Genomic DNA, 13,190 nt, shown 5'->3' on the forward strand with positions numbered 1-13,190 from the left:
ATACAGTTTAAGCAGAAGGAACCCTGCTTGAAATCAATTTCAAGCATCATTGCAAATTTATATCTTACAGATGGGCCTCCAACGGAGGACCTCCTATGTTATCAAAGTTAGACGAAACAATTTTTCAAAAACAAAATCCATACCATCAGGTTTTCATTTCTTTGGCAACTCGTGATTTTACTGTTTTAAAACTCCAAACTGTCAGTTGAAGCTACAAACACTGTTTAATTATTTCATTTGATGGTTTTGCTGCTGTATACAATCATTGATTGCAATGGTTTACGTCCATATTTGCGTTTACGTCACCCCTATGTTTTTTTGTATACTATTAAAGAGTAAAATATGTGAAAAAACTTCAAAGTGTGTTTGTGTGTGTGTCCACAGAATAATATGTCTCAGCTCCATTAGGATTGAGTTCAGATCTGTCGTCAAGGGGATCCTGTGATGGCGGGGCCACCCATAACATTTAAATGTGAATTTAAGCAACGGCTCTGATTGAGTTACAAAATCAGTTATTTACCATTATGCCGTGGACAACCATGAAAATTGTACCTTTCCTAACTCCTTAATCTCATGTCATTCCAAGTCAAGATGACTTGCTGTCTTTATAGAGCAGCACAGAAGTAAAAGTTAGGCAGAATCACTTGTATTGTGTGCAAAAAAGATGCAGTTAAAGCAGTTTCTTTGTTTCAACCCAATATGAAAACATGACAAACATAAGACAGTTTAAAGGGACAATTCACCCAAAATTGAAAATTCTGTCATCATTTACTCACTCTCAAGGTGTTCCAAACCTGAATGAGTTTCTCTCTTCTGTTGGACACAAAAGAAGATATTTTGAAGAATGTTTTAACCTAACAGTTGACAGCAGCCATTGACTTCCATAGTAAGGCAGTGACTGCTTTTATTTACTTTTTTTGTTCAACAAAAGAAAGAAATTAATATTGGTTTGAAATAACTTGAGAGTGAGTAAATGATGATGGAACTTTCATTTTTAGGTGAACTATATCGTCTAGTATGGTTGAGTTCACTCATGTTTACTGAAAATAAGGTTATCCTAAACATCCTGAAATTTCATGGGACTCTGTTTAATAACACACCTTATAAATTACTTTTAAGGAAAGTCTTTGCACTTGGCACTAATGCCCTGTGGCAGCTAGTTATTTAGCACAAATCAAGCTAAACCATTTTTTTTTCAGGCATATTCCAGCTAATGTGTAAATAAGGTGATGTACAGAGTCCCACGATTTATTAATCAATTCCCTGGATTTATTAATTAGCTCCCTCATCTTTAAATTGTGGTCACATTGTACTAATTTGTTCCCCCAATTTATTAATTTGTGCCCTTAGTTAAATGGACACAGTTTAACTAAATTAAAATGTGTGTGTGTGTGTGTGGGGGGGGTAAATTGTAGGAATTATTCTGAATTTGTGGCCATAATGTCTTTTATTTTTTTATTCCCACATGTTATTCCAGGGTTCCGAAGTGATGCCTTCAATTCATCTCTAAAAAGAACTTAATTGTGCGGACATATAAAAAAAGCCAACCACATTCTGTTGATATTTATGGCATCAAATTATTGGCATCATGTATGAACATGACAGTAGCCTCCAAAAATTCAAAGTCGCCATGAATCATAAGTAGCGGCATAGACCACCACTGGTGTACCACCTGACCACTGCACATTCATGTGCTACAGCTCAGAGCAGAATGTCACGTTTTGTTATCTCGAAATTACGGTAATTACGACTTGGCATGAAAGCAGCATTAAATCCAAGTGTAATGCTGTGCTCACGCCATGTCATAAATTACCGTAATTTTGAGATGAAAACACATTACATTCTACTTGGTGCCATTCACATTTTCAGAATCAGGTCATAGCTCTCAGAGAATTCCCAGTTTATCGGGTGTAAAAGTGCGTTCACGCCATATCGTAATTACAACATACCAAAGCTTTCACATCCTCGTAGAATTCGTAATTATAACTTGTGAGTCCCAGTTCAATTGGTATCTCGTAATCAGTGTTGGGGAGTACTAGTTACATGTAATGGAATTACGTAATTTAATTACAAAATAAGTGTAATTGTAATCAGTTACAGTTACTGAGAAAAAAATAGTAATTAAATTACAGTTACTTGTGAAAATGTTAAGAATTACAAAGGGGGGGGGGTACATCTGAATTGTATTCACACACACCCACATGCAGATTTAATTGATTTCTTTCATAAATTGCAGTGGCTGCTCTAACATATGAGACGCCATTGTTTCAGGAGTTTAGGACACAGAATAGGACACGTGCTTATTCAATAACTCCTATTTGGATTAATGTATTTGCTGTATTTTTTAAGATTAACTTGTTTTTGTTTTTTTACAGGTTTACAAGTTTTAAAAATTTGTTAAAAATGACATTATTAAATGTTAGAAATTTAGAAAAGTAATCAAATGTAATCAGTTACATTACGTTAATAAAGTAATTGAAAAGTTACACTACATATATTACATTTTAAATAGGGTAACTTGTAATCTGTAATATATTACATTTCCAAAGTAACCTTCCCAACACTGCTCGTAATTACGGTAATTACAATATGGTGTCAATTATGAAGGTAATTTGATGCCATAAAGATTTGCATGGCAGGGTACGATTTGTGAAAGTGTAAACCGCGTTTCAAGCGCAAGAAAAAATGATTTGCAGCATTTTACTGTTACTCGTAAGTGTAAATGAAGATAAATATCTTAGCGTATGATGTGTTTATTTGAACCAATCAGATAAGAGTAAATGGAGAGTTAGCGAGAGCCTCATTTGATTGGCTACAAAAAGAAGGTGGACCCGCCCTCGCGCTTGCAAAACTCAGTTAGTGAGAGAATCGTGCCAAAACTGTGAGCGCAGATAAAAGAAAGAAGGAGCTGTACATATCGGATTATTTCGGGAACTTTTTGCCCTACATACATAACAAGTCATTTAGATATTTGACAGTCTGCTTTTTTACACATACAGCTTGGTTCTACGCGGTCAATCCGTTTAGCAGTTCTTTAAACTGTTGTTTTCGCTTGTAAATCATTGTTCACAGGCTTGCAGTGCTTTTGACTGTATTTTGGCAAAAAAGCCGTGACAAAAGTGTAAGCGCGGAAAAAACGGAAGTCATAAGAATGCAGATCATATTTATTTTGCGTTAGCATGAAGCTGCAGTTTCTTGCGCTTGAAACGCGATTTACACTTTCACAAATCTTACCCTGCCATGCAAATCTTTATGCCATCAAATTACCTTCATAAATCTCATAATTACGACAAAGCGTGAACGCCTTAAATGATCGAAAAACAAAAAAATGCAGGGCGGGACTTGATTGGCTGTTGACATGTGGGTGTTGCTTTAAAAATTGATGGTTGATTTGCAGGGGCGGGGTTTAAATAAACCTAAATGATTGGAGAAGTCCTGCCTACATCTCCAGAGAAGAGACTGTCACTTTCACTGGAAGGTCCAGTTCTGACATTTTGATAGAATTTAAAATAAATTAATTAATTAATAAACAAAACATACAAAAAGCATTTAGCAAATAGATAGGATGATTTCATGACTTGGATCATGATGCCTCTCTCTGACAAGCAAACCCTATCACCGTACCCGACGGTCTCTAGGACCTAGAGCTGCTATCGGAGCGGCCTCTGCAGTCAGTGAGAGCGGAGCATCTGGAGGAGAGCTGCCGGCTGGGGAGGTGGTGGAGGACGGGGAGAGCGAAGCAGAAGGAGGATCCGGGAGTCAGCGAAAACAAAAAAGGGGTCAGGCCTGGAACTTGGCGAAGCGGGTAATTAACACTGCGATCCACTTGTCTAGCACCTTAAGCCGACATCGGAATAAGTCTCCGCCGTGGGGCTGGCCATTTTTCGGGGCGATACGGAGGGGGGCGGCTCGATGTGGCCAGGGGTTTTTCCTGCTCTTACAGATGTGCGACTTAGTACACCGCGATATGCTCTTGAACTTGATGATCGTTCATTTGTAGCTCCTCGCAAGCGTAGCGTCAGTCCACTCGATTTGAAACAATGGTTGTGTTTCAAAACCTAACGAGCTGCCTACCTAGACAGCATTTTTGATAATCATTCTGTTCCGCAAGCGCTTATGATGCCCAAAAATGCCTAAAGACACGCTGAAGGTGCCCAAAAGTGCTCACCTAGGTTTGAAAGGGTCTCATTTAAGCCCCCTAGGCCTGACTGTCATTTATAAAGGCCGAATAATCCGAGGAGGCGGATGATTAAAAGAGCTTTATGCAGTTACAGACTATGATAGACACGTGATCAATTAACACCTTGTGATTGGATACCTGTGACACATCTCACCGGTTATTGAATATTAATGACTGGCCATTACCCTTGTATTAATGTACTGTACTGTGGAGACCAGAGTTTACCAAAATGACATGGTTACTACTACATAGTTATTGTTACTACTGTAAAATTATAATAAATTAAGATTCAAGAGTTTTCTTCCGTTTTAATGAAAATAGCAATATCAAGTTACCTTATTTCAGTCACTATAATGTATCTGTGGGCAGAAACTACTGTATGGTTACTACTGTGATTTAAAAAAAAAACAAAAAAACAAATTGGTAAAAGTTAGGGATAGTTCACCCGAAAATGAAAATACTGTCATTTACTCACCCTCATGTCATTCACAGCTTCACAAGCCAGTGGCACTATTTTAAGTCTTCTGAAGCCATAAAGGTTTGTAGGAACAGACGGTCAAATTTAAAAATCCCACACATAATCAAATTTGATGCGTCTTAATTGATTACAATTGAGGTATAAGGTCCAATGACATCATAAATGTCAAGCCTGTTTCCTAATATGTCATATTTGAATAAATATGTGTTCGTGATTGAGATTTCAGAGTCAACAGGTTAAATTTAGGTTTGGTTCACACAGAAAATTATCATATGATTTTGGATGTAGCGCACAAATCATTCAGATGACTTTTATGATCATTTTTGGAGCTTTACAGCCCCTGGTCACCATTTACTTTCATTGTCTGGAAAAGAGCGGCATGGACATTTTGCTAAACCTCTTCTTTTGTTTTTCACTGGAAGAAAGCAAGTTGTGTGAGTTTGGAGTTTGAAATACATTACAGTAAGTAAAGAATTCAGAAGACAGAGGATTAATTTTTGGGTGAACTATTCCTTTAACGATAGACTCGCCTAATTTATTGACCTCCAAATCTAATTTCATGGGACTTTGGTGTCCTACTTGTGGAGAAAGCACATTGAAGCACACATACGTGGGAGTGAAGAATAAAATGTACAGATCCCTTTAAAACTGCTCTGAGGAAGAAAGTAGGAAATACCATAAAGCGAAGAGTTCATATTTCACCCCAGAGAAGGATTTTCATGTAGCAGTCGGAGAATGCGTACATTTTGAGTCAACCTTATTTTCTGGTGTATTAGACTGAAGAATTACATGTAATTAAGATTGATTTCTCATGCACGAGCTGGATGTGACGTCTTATTCCCTAGTATTTGCATACACATAGATGTTTTACTTACTTAACAGACATTATGAAGTCCAGTTGCTAATATAAGTTTGAAAGCACCTCATCTCACTTATTTTAGTGTAACTTTTTATTATTAACGAATGATTGTATTTTTCTAATCTTCTGGATGTGTCTTTTTATTCTGAATGTTGTGTTCGAGTGCCGTTTCTTCTGATTATGGTGTTCCTTTTCACAGGGGATCCTAAAGAAGGAGGGTCATCATTTTTTCCCCTTTTTTGTTCTTTTTTTTTGTTTTGATCGAATTTTGCATTGTATTCAACAGTCACTCATTTGGTGATGCCGTCCAACTCAGTCACCACCGCCGCCGCATTCAAGAGCTCCGACTTCAACTGTGACACGAACGGAAATCAAATGGTAAGAGGTTAATGAGTCCCTGGACATTTTTATGTTCGGCCTGCTGTGTGCTGTGTAAAATAAGGCTAGTTACCACATCTGTCACCGAAATTTCTTGTGTTTCGAAAAGCCTACGCTAACTTTGCATATGCAGCGACTATAATTTTGTAAATGCTCTTTAGCTTTGAAATAAAAATGATAATGTGTCTTAACTAAAACCTTCAAAATTAATGTTACTTCAAAAATCTGTTGCTATATTTATGCATATTACTAATGAAAATGGTTGTTGCAATGATTTGAAAAGTGGTGGTGACATAAATCTTCATGCAACATGGAATCCTTAAATTAATATTAACTATTTTGAAATGTTTAATATTAACTAGCATAAGGGTTTGTCCATGCCATGTTGGAATTACAGTAATTACGAGTTTCTGGCTTGTAAAAAGTCCTTTACGTCCTTGTTGAACTCATAATTACAACCTAACAGCTGCAACATCATGTAGAAACACTCAAAATGTCTGTTTAATAATATTATGTAATATTCTATTTAATTAGAATCCTATTGATGCATATTGTTGCATATTGTTAATGTCTTAATAATGCAAGAATATTACAAATATTATATAAATAAATAAAAAACACACATTATAATGAAGCTAGCACAAAATTGAATAATTATGTAATGTTACACTAAATAAACTACAAGTTCATCAATAAGGCATTTAAAAAACGACCTGTACTTGTAGTGTGGTTTTGTCCATTGATTGCTCAGATTAAATAGATTCATTTTGGTATTAGTATTGTTGTTGCCATAATTCTGAAGATGTGAACAGCTCAGAGTAGAACGTTCAGGTTGTCGTATAGTAATTACAGTAAAGAATGTCCATGTTGTCATCTAGTAATTATGGTAAAGAATGTCGATGTTGTCGTCTAGTAATTACGGAAAAGAACATCCAGGTTGTCGTCTTGTAATTACAGTAAAGAACGTCCAGGTTGTCGTCTAGTAATTACAGTAAAGAACGTCCATGTTGTCGTCTAGTAATTACAGTAAAGAACGTCCAGGTTGTCATCTAGTAATTATGGTAAAGAACGTCCAGGTTGTCGTCTAGTAATTACAGTAAAGAACGTCCAGGTTGTCGTCTAGTAATTACAGTAAAGAACGTCCAGGTTGTCGTCTAGTATTTACGGTAAAGAATGTCCATGTTGTCGTCTAGTAATTACAGTAAAGAACGTCCATGTTGTCATCTAGTAATTACGGTAAAGAACGTCCAGGTTGTCGTCTAGTAATTACAGTAAATAACGTCCATGTTGTCGTCTAGTAATTACAGTAAAGAACATCCAGGTTGTCATCTAGTAATTACGGTAAAGAACATCCAGGTTGTCATCTAGTAATTACAGTAAAGAACGTCCATGTTGTCATCTAGTAATTACGGTAAAGAACATCCAGGTTGTCATCTAGTAATTACAGTAAAGAACGTCCAGGTTGTCGTCTAGTAATTACGGTAAAGAACGTCCAGGTTGTCATCTAGTAATTACGGTAATTACGCGGTATAACATTCAGCCTGTTGGAGCAGGTGTTAAACAGAACTTTTTACAGATTATGCGTTCGTTTATTCATTTAATTCGTCTGCTGATGGAGCCGGTTGGCCGCTGCTCCAGCTTGGTTTTAAAGCTGTTGTTTTCGCGCGATCACCAATTTTATCTTACCACTACGGCCAACCAAAATGAATCTCTTTAATTATTATAGTGCAAATAAAGAAACGGGGCAAATAATTTTTAAAAGTAAATTGTTTAGAGTTGAGTTGATGTGTCCTCTCATTTATTAATGGTTTATACTCCTTTGCTGAAGAGGTCACAAATAAAAACCCCATGGAAAAATGACAAAACATGTAAAATAGATTACTTTTAAAAGTGTTTGTTTTCCAGAAGAACTCATATTCATTCATTTTCTTGCATGAAAATTAAGTGACTTGAAGTGACTTTCTTTCTTCTGTGGAAACATTAAAATAAAATATTTTGAAGAACCAAACAGTTTTGGAGGCTTCCAAAATTAAAACACATTTCTCAAAATATCTTCTTTCATGTTCCACAGAATACAATTTTTAGGTGAACTGTCCCTTTAACTCTCCCCTCAAATCCATCATTACAATATTTCATTCAGTATATTATTTTAATTTGACATGATTCATTTCCACGGCAGGGGCTATCGAGTGTCAGCGTAGAGGCTCCGGTGAACATAATTAGTAAACATGAGTAAATTGTTATCAGAGATAGTGTCTGCTCTGTTTCGTACGAGCGTTTAGTGACGTGGGTGTTGGCTTGTGTAGGAGAGGCTGCCGTTTGCCTGATTTACAGGGGAATTCATTCTTCCCCACCCCTGCACCCATGGACCCGCGCTACGCTCGTAGTCCTGTTGCTTGGCAACAGTTCTTGCCTTAAGTAACCGGCTGCCGACAGAAATAGAGCAAAGATGTAGACGGTGTTACTGAGTTCACACAAGGCAACGTCGATTTCTGTGCACACCCTTTGTTTTTGTTTGTTTAAACATTTTGTTTGTTTATTTGTATCATAATGAGAACATTGTGTGAGGGTTTTTTTAGTCATAAAATATGTGGAAAGACCGCCACAGGAAAAGAGCAACGCTAACTCTCCAGAACTCTGATTTGAAGTAAATAGATATATTTTTAAAAATAATTAAATATAAATATGCATCATATTTTAAATCAAAATATATTTTAATATATTTACATGAAAAAAATTTTTTGATTTGAATTTAATTGGACATTTTTAGGTAACTTGAGATGCTATTTGTGCTCTGCTTCATATCAGCGTCATTATGCATTAATAATAAGAAATTCCAGTGCTGTCCCGCCATCTTTCGGCCATGCTGGACTTCTCAGTAGTCATGGCAGACGAGGACAGCATCCTCATTAGCATTCTGATTTAGAGCCGGTGGTTTGATTCATCCCAGCCCTGAAGCTGCTGCAGCGGATCATCTTTTCTCTCCCGTCCACCCTAGGGTGCTTGGCTGGAAGAAGAGTGGCTATTGTTGAGGAGGGAAGACACGGTTATGTTAAACAAAGAGAAAGTAAATGAGAGGAGAGAATGAACCACTGAATGTCTTTGTAACTGTGTCATGAGAGAGCCCAGAGAGTTCGGCATCTCTCCACGGCTGTATCACACCACAATTTAGCTCATTAGCTAAATAACCTAAGTGTGAAAGTGATATTTAAATATCTCGTTTGACGAATTTAAGTCTTGGTGTGTTTACTGGAATATTTTGGTGTGTAAAGGTTAAGGATGAACTGATTTTAAAATTCTGTCCCATACTGATAAGCTGATAATTATTTTCATGTTACGGCTGATAACTTATAACCGATATTTAACTCTACTGTTTTGTTTAAATGCATTAAAAATAAATAACTAAATTTGTTGTTAAAATCAGTCATTTTAAATGGAATTTAGGCATATACAACATTATAGAGATTTATTCGATTTTGAAATTCACTAGATTACATTTACCAGTGTTAAATAGTGTTTCTAAAGATTAAATTTAAGTCAGCATTAGATGATAGCAAATGTAATTTAAATGTAAAAACAGTGAAAGCACAAATACACTACTGTTCAAAAGTTTTGGGAAAAAGTTTTTTTTTAAATAAATGAATAAATTTATTCACCAAGGATGCACAATTTCTATTTTAAACAATTGCTACACAGCTGCTTTCGACATTGATAATAAAAAAAGAGAAGCTTTTATTGTTATTATTTTTATATTATTATATTATTTTTAGTACCAAATCATCATATTAGATTGATTTCTGAAGGATCATGTGACACTGTATCCTGGAGTAATGATGCTGAAATTTCAGCTTTGCATCACAGGAAAAATTTACAATGGAAAACATTTTTTAAATGTAATAATGTAAACAGTGTTTTAAACTGTAATAATATTTCACGATAATACTGCTTGTACTGTATTTTTTATCAAATAAATGCAGCCTGGGTGAGTGTAAAAGACTTAAAAGAGGATAATTTTTTTTTGAACTGTAGTGTAAATATCCAATAATCGTTAATAGCTAATGATATTCAATAATTGCACATTTAAAAAATTCTCATTATCAGCCAATAACATCGTAATTAAATAGCTGCAGTTTTTTTAAAAATATATTCAAAAACTTTTGAAATGGAACTAAAAATATATTTTCTTTATTATCAATTGATCTTAATATGGCCAAATGCCTGAGAGCTTGAATATGAGCCAGTAAGGACTCTGGTTAAGCAATAATGTTTAATTGATGTTCATTTCTGTCTGTTTAGAATGAGAGTTCTAGAATGGACACCGTGATTACTGACGAGATGCCTTCGCTCTGCACTCCTGTCCGCAAGGTTGGACGGCCTGGCCGCAAACGCAAGCGCCTCCTCGTGAGTATGCTAGAGACTGAGCTCTCAACACTCAACCAAACCACAGAACACCCAGCTTCCCTTGGGATTCGGTTTATTTTCATTTATCCACCAGGCGCTAGTCTTGGCAGTGGTAGGGAACGGGTAAACAGGCAAACATGTGGTTGCTGGTAATGACATGGGGGCACCAGACACATTTTTTTAAATACTGATCAAACTTTAGATTTGCACCTGGTGGACAACTGAACAGACTCCTATAGACTTGAAGGAGAGACCTGAGCATTATATTGAGCATCTCTTGCTTGGGCTTAGCAAAATCCTAACAACCCCATGGCAAAGAAATAAAACCACTGGTGACCACCAATAACACCTAAGCATTGTGTTGACATTTTGGCCACAATCTTGCTGTCTGAGACAAATTTCTGGGATCAGAAAGGGTTTCTATTGTCGTAGAGGGAGTTTTCTATGAATTTACAAACCCTGGCTGTTCAAAATAGACATCTAAATTAAATAAGTCCACTAAATTACATCATATTTTGTCCCTAATCTTTGTTAATGTACATACTGACTTCACCCTAGGCTGGATGATTGCGAATTGAGCATTTTTCAGTAATACGTTTGTCGTATTGTGGGATGAATAAAGTCTATGTTTGGTTGCACTTTATTTTACAGTTTGTGTACTTGTGTGTACGTACAATGTACTTACCTCTTACTGTTATATAAGGTAACTACATGAGTTATGGTTAGGTTTAGTGGTAGGTTCAGGGTTAGTACCTAGTTATAATCCAGTTATTGAAATCACTGTAGTAAGTACATAGTATGTACATATTGAACAGGTCTGTAAAATAAAGTGCTACCCTATGTTTCATTTAGAGAAATATCATAGACTGCACAAACAGAAAACTCACAGACGCCACATCTTTGTTCATTCTTGAAGTGAACTTTTGCCTGTATGGTGTTTACATCTGGTCACCTCATGCGTTTTCACTAATCAAATAGCTATCAGATCGTGAAAAGACAAGGTGTAAATGCCTTTCACCACGCTTTCGAGACAGATTTAAATCAGATCGCTCAAATAGGGTTGCAAAGGGGTGGAAAATTTCCAATAATCCCTGGAAGATTCCAAAAAATCCTAGAAAGTTTCCGGAATTTACTGGAAGTTGTCCACCTTTTTGCAACCCTACGCTCAAACCACTTCAGGAGGTGGTCTGGGCCACAATCCAGACAAAACTGGACAAGTGTAAAAGCATCTAGTTGTTGAAACCACATATGTAATTTTACTCCTCCCAAAATGTTAAAATAATAAACGTGTGAGAGCGTTATAGGCTATATGACGTGTTATAGCCAGATATGACAGCGCTAATGCAGCACGCATCGCCGCGGATGAGTAGTTGAGTATCTCTTCAGCAAGCCTTCGTGCAAACTGTCACAAATGAAACTGAAAGTAAGTCGCAGACGCTCAACACTCAATCATCTTCATTAATAGTAGTAAGACTAGCTTATTTTTCCAGTGCTGCTGCGGTCTTTGATCTTGAAATGAGCTGATAATGAAAAAAATGAAGTGCATATATGTTGCTTTCGTTGACGTGAACTCGCATATAGTTTGGGAATTGAAAATCGGATTTATATCCATTATGCGTAGACACATTAATGTGGCCAAGTGTAAATGGAACCGTTTTAACAAATCAGAGATCTCAGCTATCTTATCAGAGAAAACGCATGAAGTGACTTGGTGTAAACAAGCCCTGATGCGTCCATTGCATTTCGTTAAGTGTGCAACCGACTTTCTCAACCCTGAATCATGGCTGGATGTCTTGGTGACAATTTATCATACAGTCTGGTATGAAACAAACACTGAACACATCACATCTGAAGTGAACGTTTACCTGTATGGTGAGTGGATTCACAGTTTTGGGCTGGCATCCTGAACTTGAGAATGCGAGTGCAAAATGACACATCCAATGCTTTTCGTAAAGTGTGCGACCGGCTTTGTCAACACTGAATTGTGGCTGTATGTCTTGGCTACAATTTATCGTACAATCTGGCATGCAGTATTGTACACATAGCACAATCAGCCTTGACTATCCATGAACTTGAGAACTTGAATACAAATTGCTTCATCCAGTGCTTTTTGTAAAGTGTGCGACTGGCTTTTTCAACAATGAATTGTGACTACAATTTATCGTAAAGTTTGGTATGAAACACTACACACATCTGCCTTGTCTATCTCTTTCAGATCACATTGTACAGTATAATCTGTCATACATTTAAAAATTCGTACAGTGCATAGTGAGCTTCAGTGTTTGTGTTCTTGCTTGTTTTGCACCTTCCTGACAAACCGCTCAGGGCCATTGTTAGGTAGGGAGCCAATCGGGAAATGTTATACCGGGTCATGGGACCCCACTGAAGTCCTCTATAGATTAGCCTACTCACTGGGCCCTAGAGAGAAGTCATAAAACCTTTGTCCTGGGCCCTGTAAATTTTAGGGAGTGAATGTAGGGAGTAAGTGAGTTCTTTTCCATATCCAGTCCCTGGAAAACTTCCCCCTTCTCCAGAGCCAGTATTCCAGTATTTTTTGAAAATAATCCCTTCTCTTGCATAATTAATCCAGAGAGGGCATGTCAGGGCATACGGATGTTCGGTTGCCCCACATCCTCTCCTGCCTTCCCCTGAGGACTTTCTGATTGTATTATCCTCCTATCCCATTCCTTCAACAGGTAATTGCGATCCTGTGAGGAGAACGATGTCTTACTCTGTGAAATGTAAGCCATGTGAAGACAGATAGAATAATGTTTGAGTCATCTCTCATAGAAGTGCTGACTGCTGATTTGGAGGACTTTGTTAGCACTCTATGTTTGACTGCCTCGCTGAAATGTCCGAGAATTGTGAAGCCGTCTGGGGAAGACGAGGCTCTA

The 13,190-nt window shown here is 36.9% G+C and overlaps 1 protein-coding gene across 2 annotated transcripts in view; it reads left to right on the plus strand.

Moving 5' to 3' along the window:
* Window positions 1-3,711: 3,711 nt before the first annotated feature.
* LOC306886585 (DNA (cytosine-5)-methyltransferase 3A-like) overlaps window positions 3,712-13,190 on the plus strand; it is a 68,661-nt gene continuing 59,182 nt past the window's right edge. The window contains exons 1-3 of one of the 2 annotated variants that reach the window (XM_079443809.1): window positions 3,712-3,805; window positions 5,804-5,895; window positions 10,192-10,296. In XM_079443809.1, coding sequence (XP_079299935.1) covers window positions 5,818-5,895; window positions 10,192-10,296 — 183 coding nt within the window. In that variant the 5' untranslated portion in view covers window positions 3,712-3,805; window positions 5,804-5,817. The remainder of the gene's footprint in view (window positions 3,806-5,803; window positions 5,896-10,191; window positions 10,297-13,190) is intronic. The other variant, XM_079443812.1, reaches the window with a different exon arrangement.

The sequence above is a fragment of the Barbus barbus genome (genome assembly GCF_936440315.1).
Source record: "Barbus barbus genome assembly, chromosome: 20".
NCBI classification, from domain to species: Eukaryota; Metazoa; Chordata; class Actinopteri; order Cypriniformes; family Cyprinidae; genus Barbus; species Barbus barbus.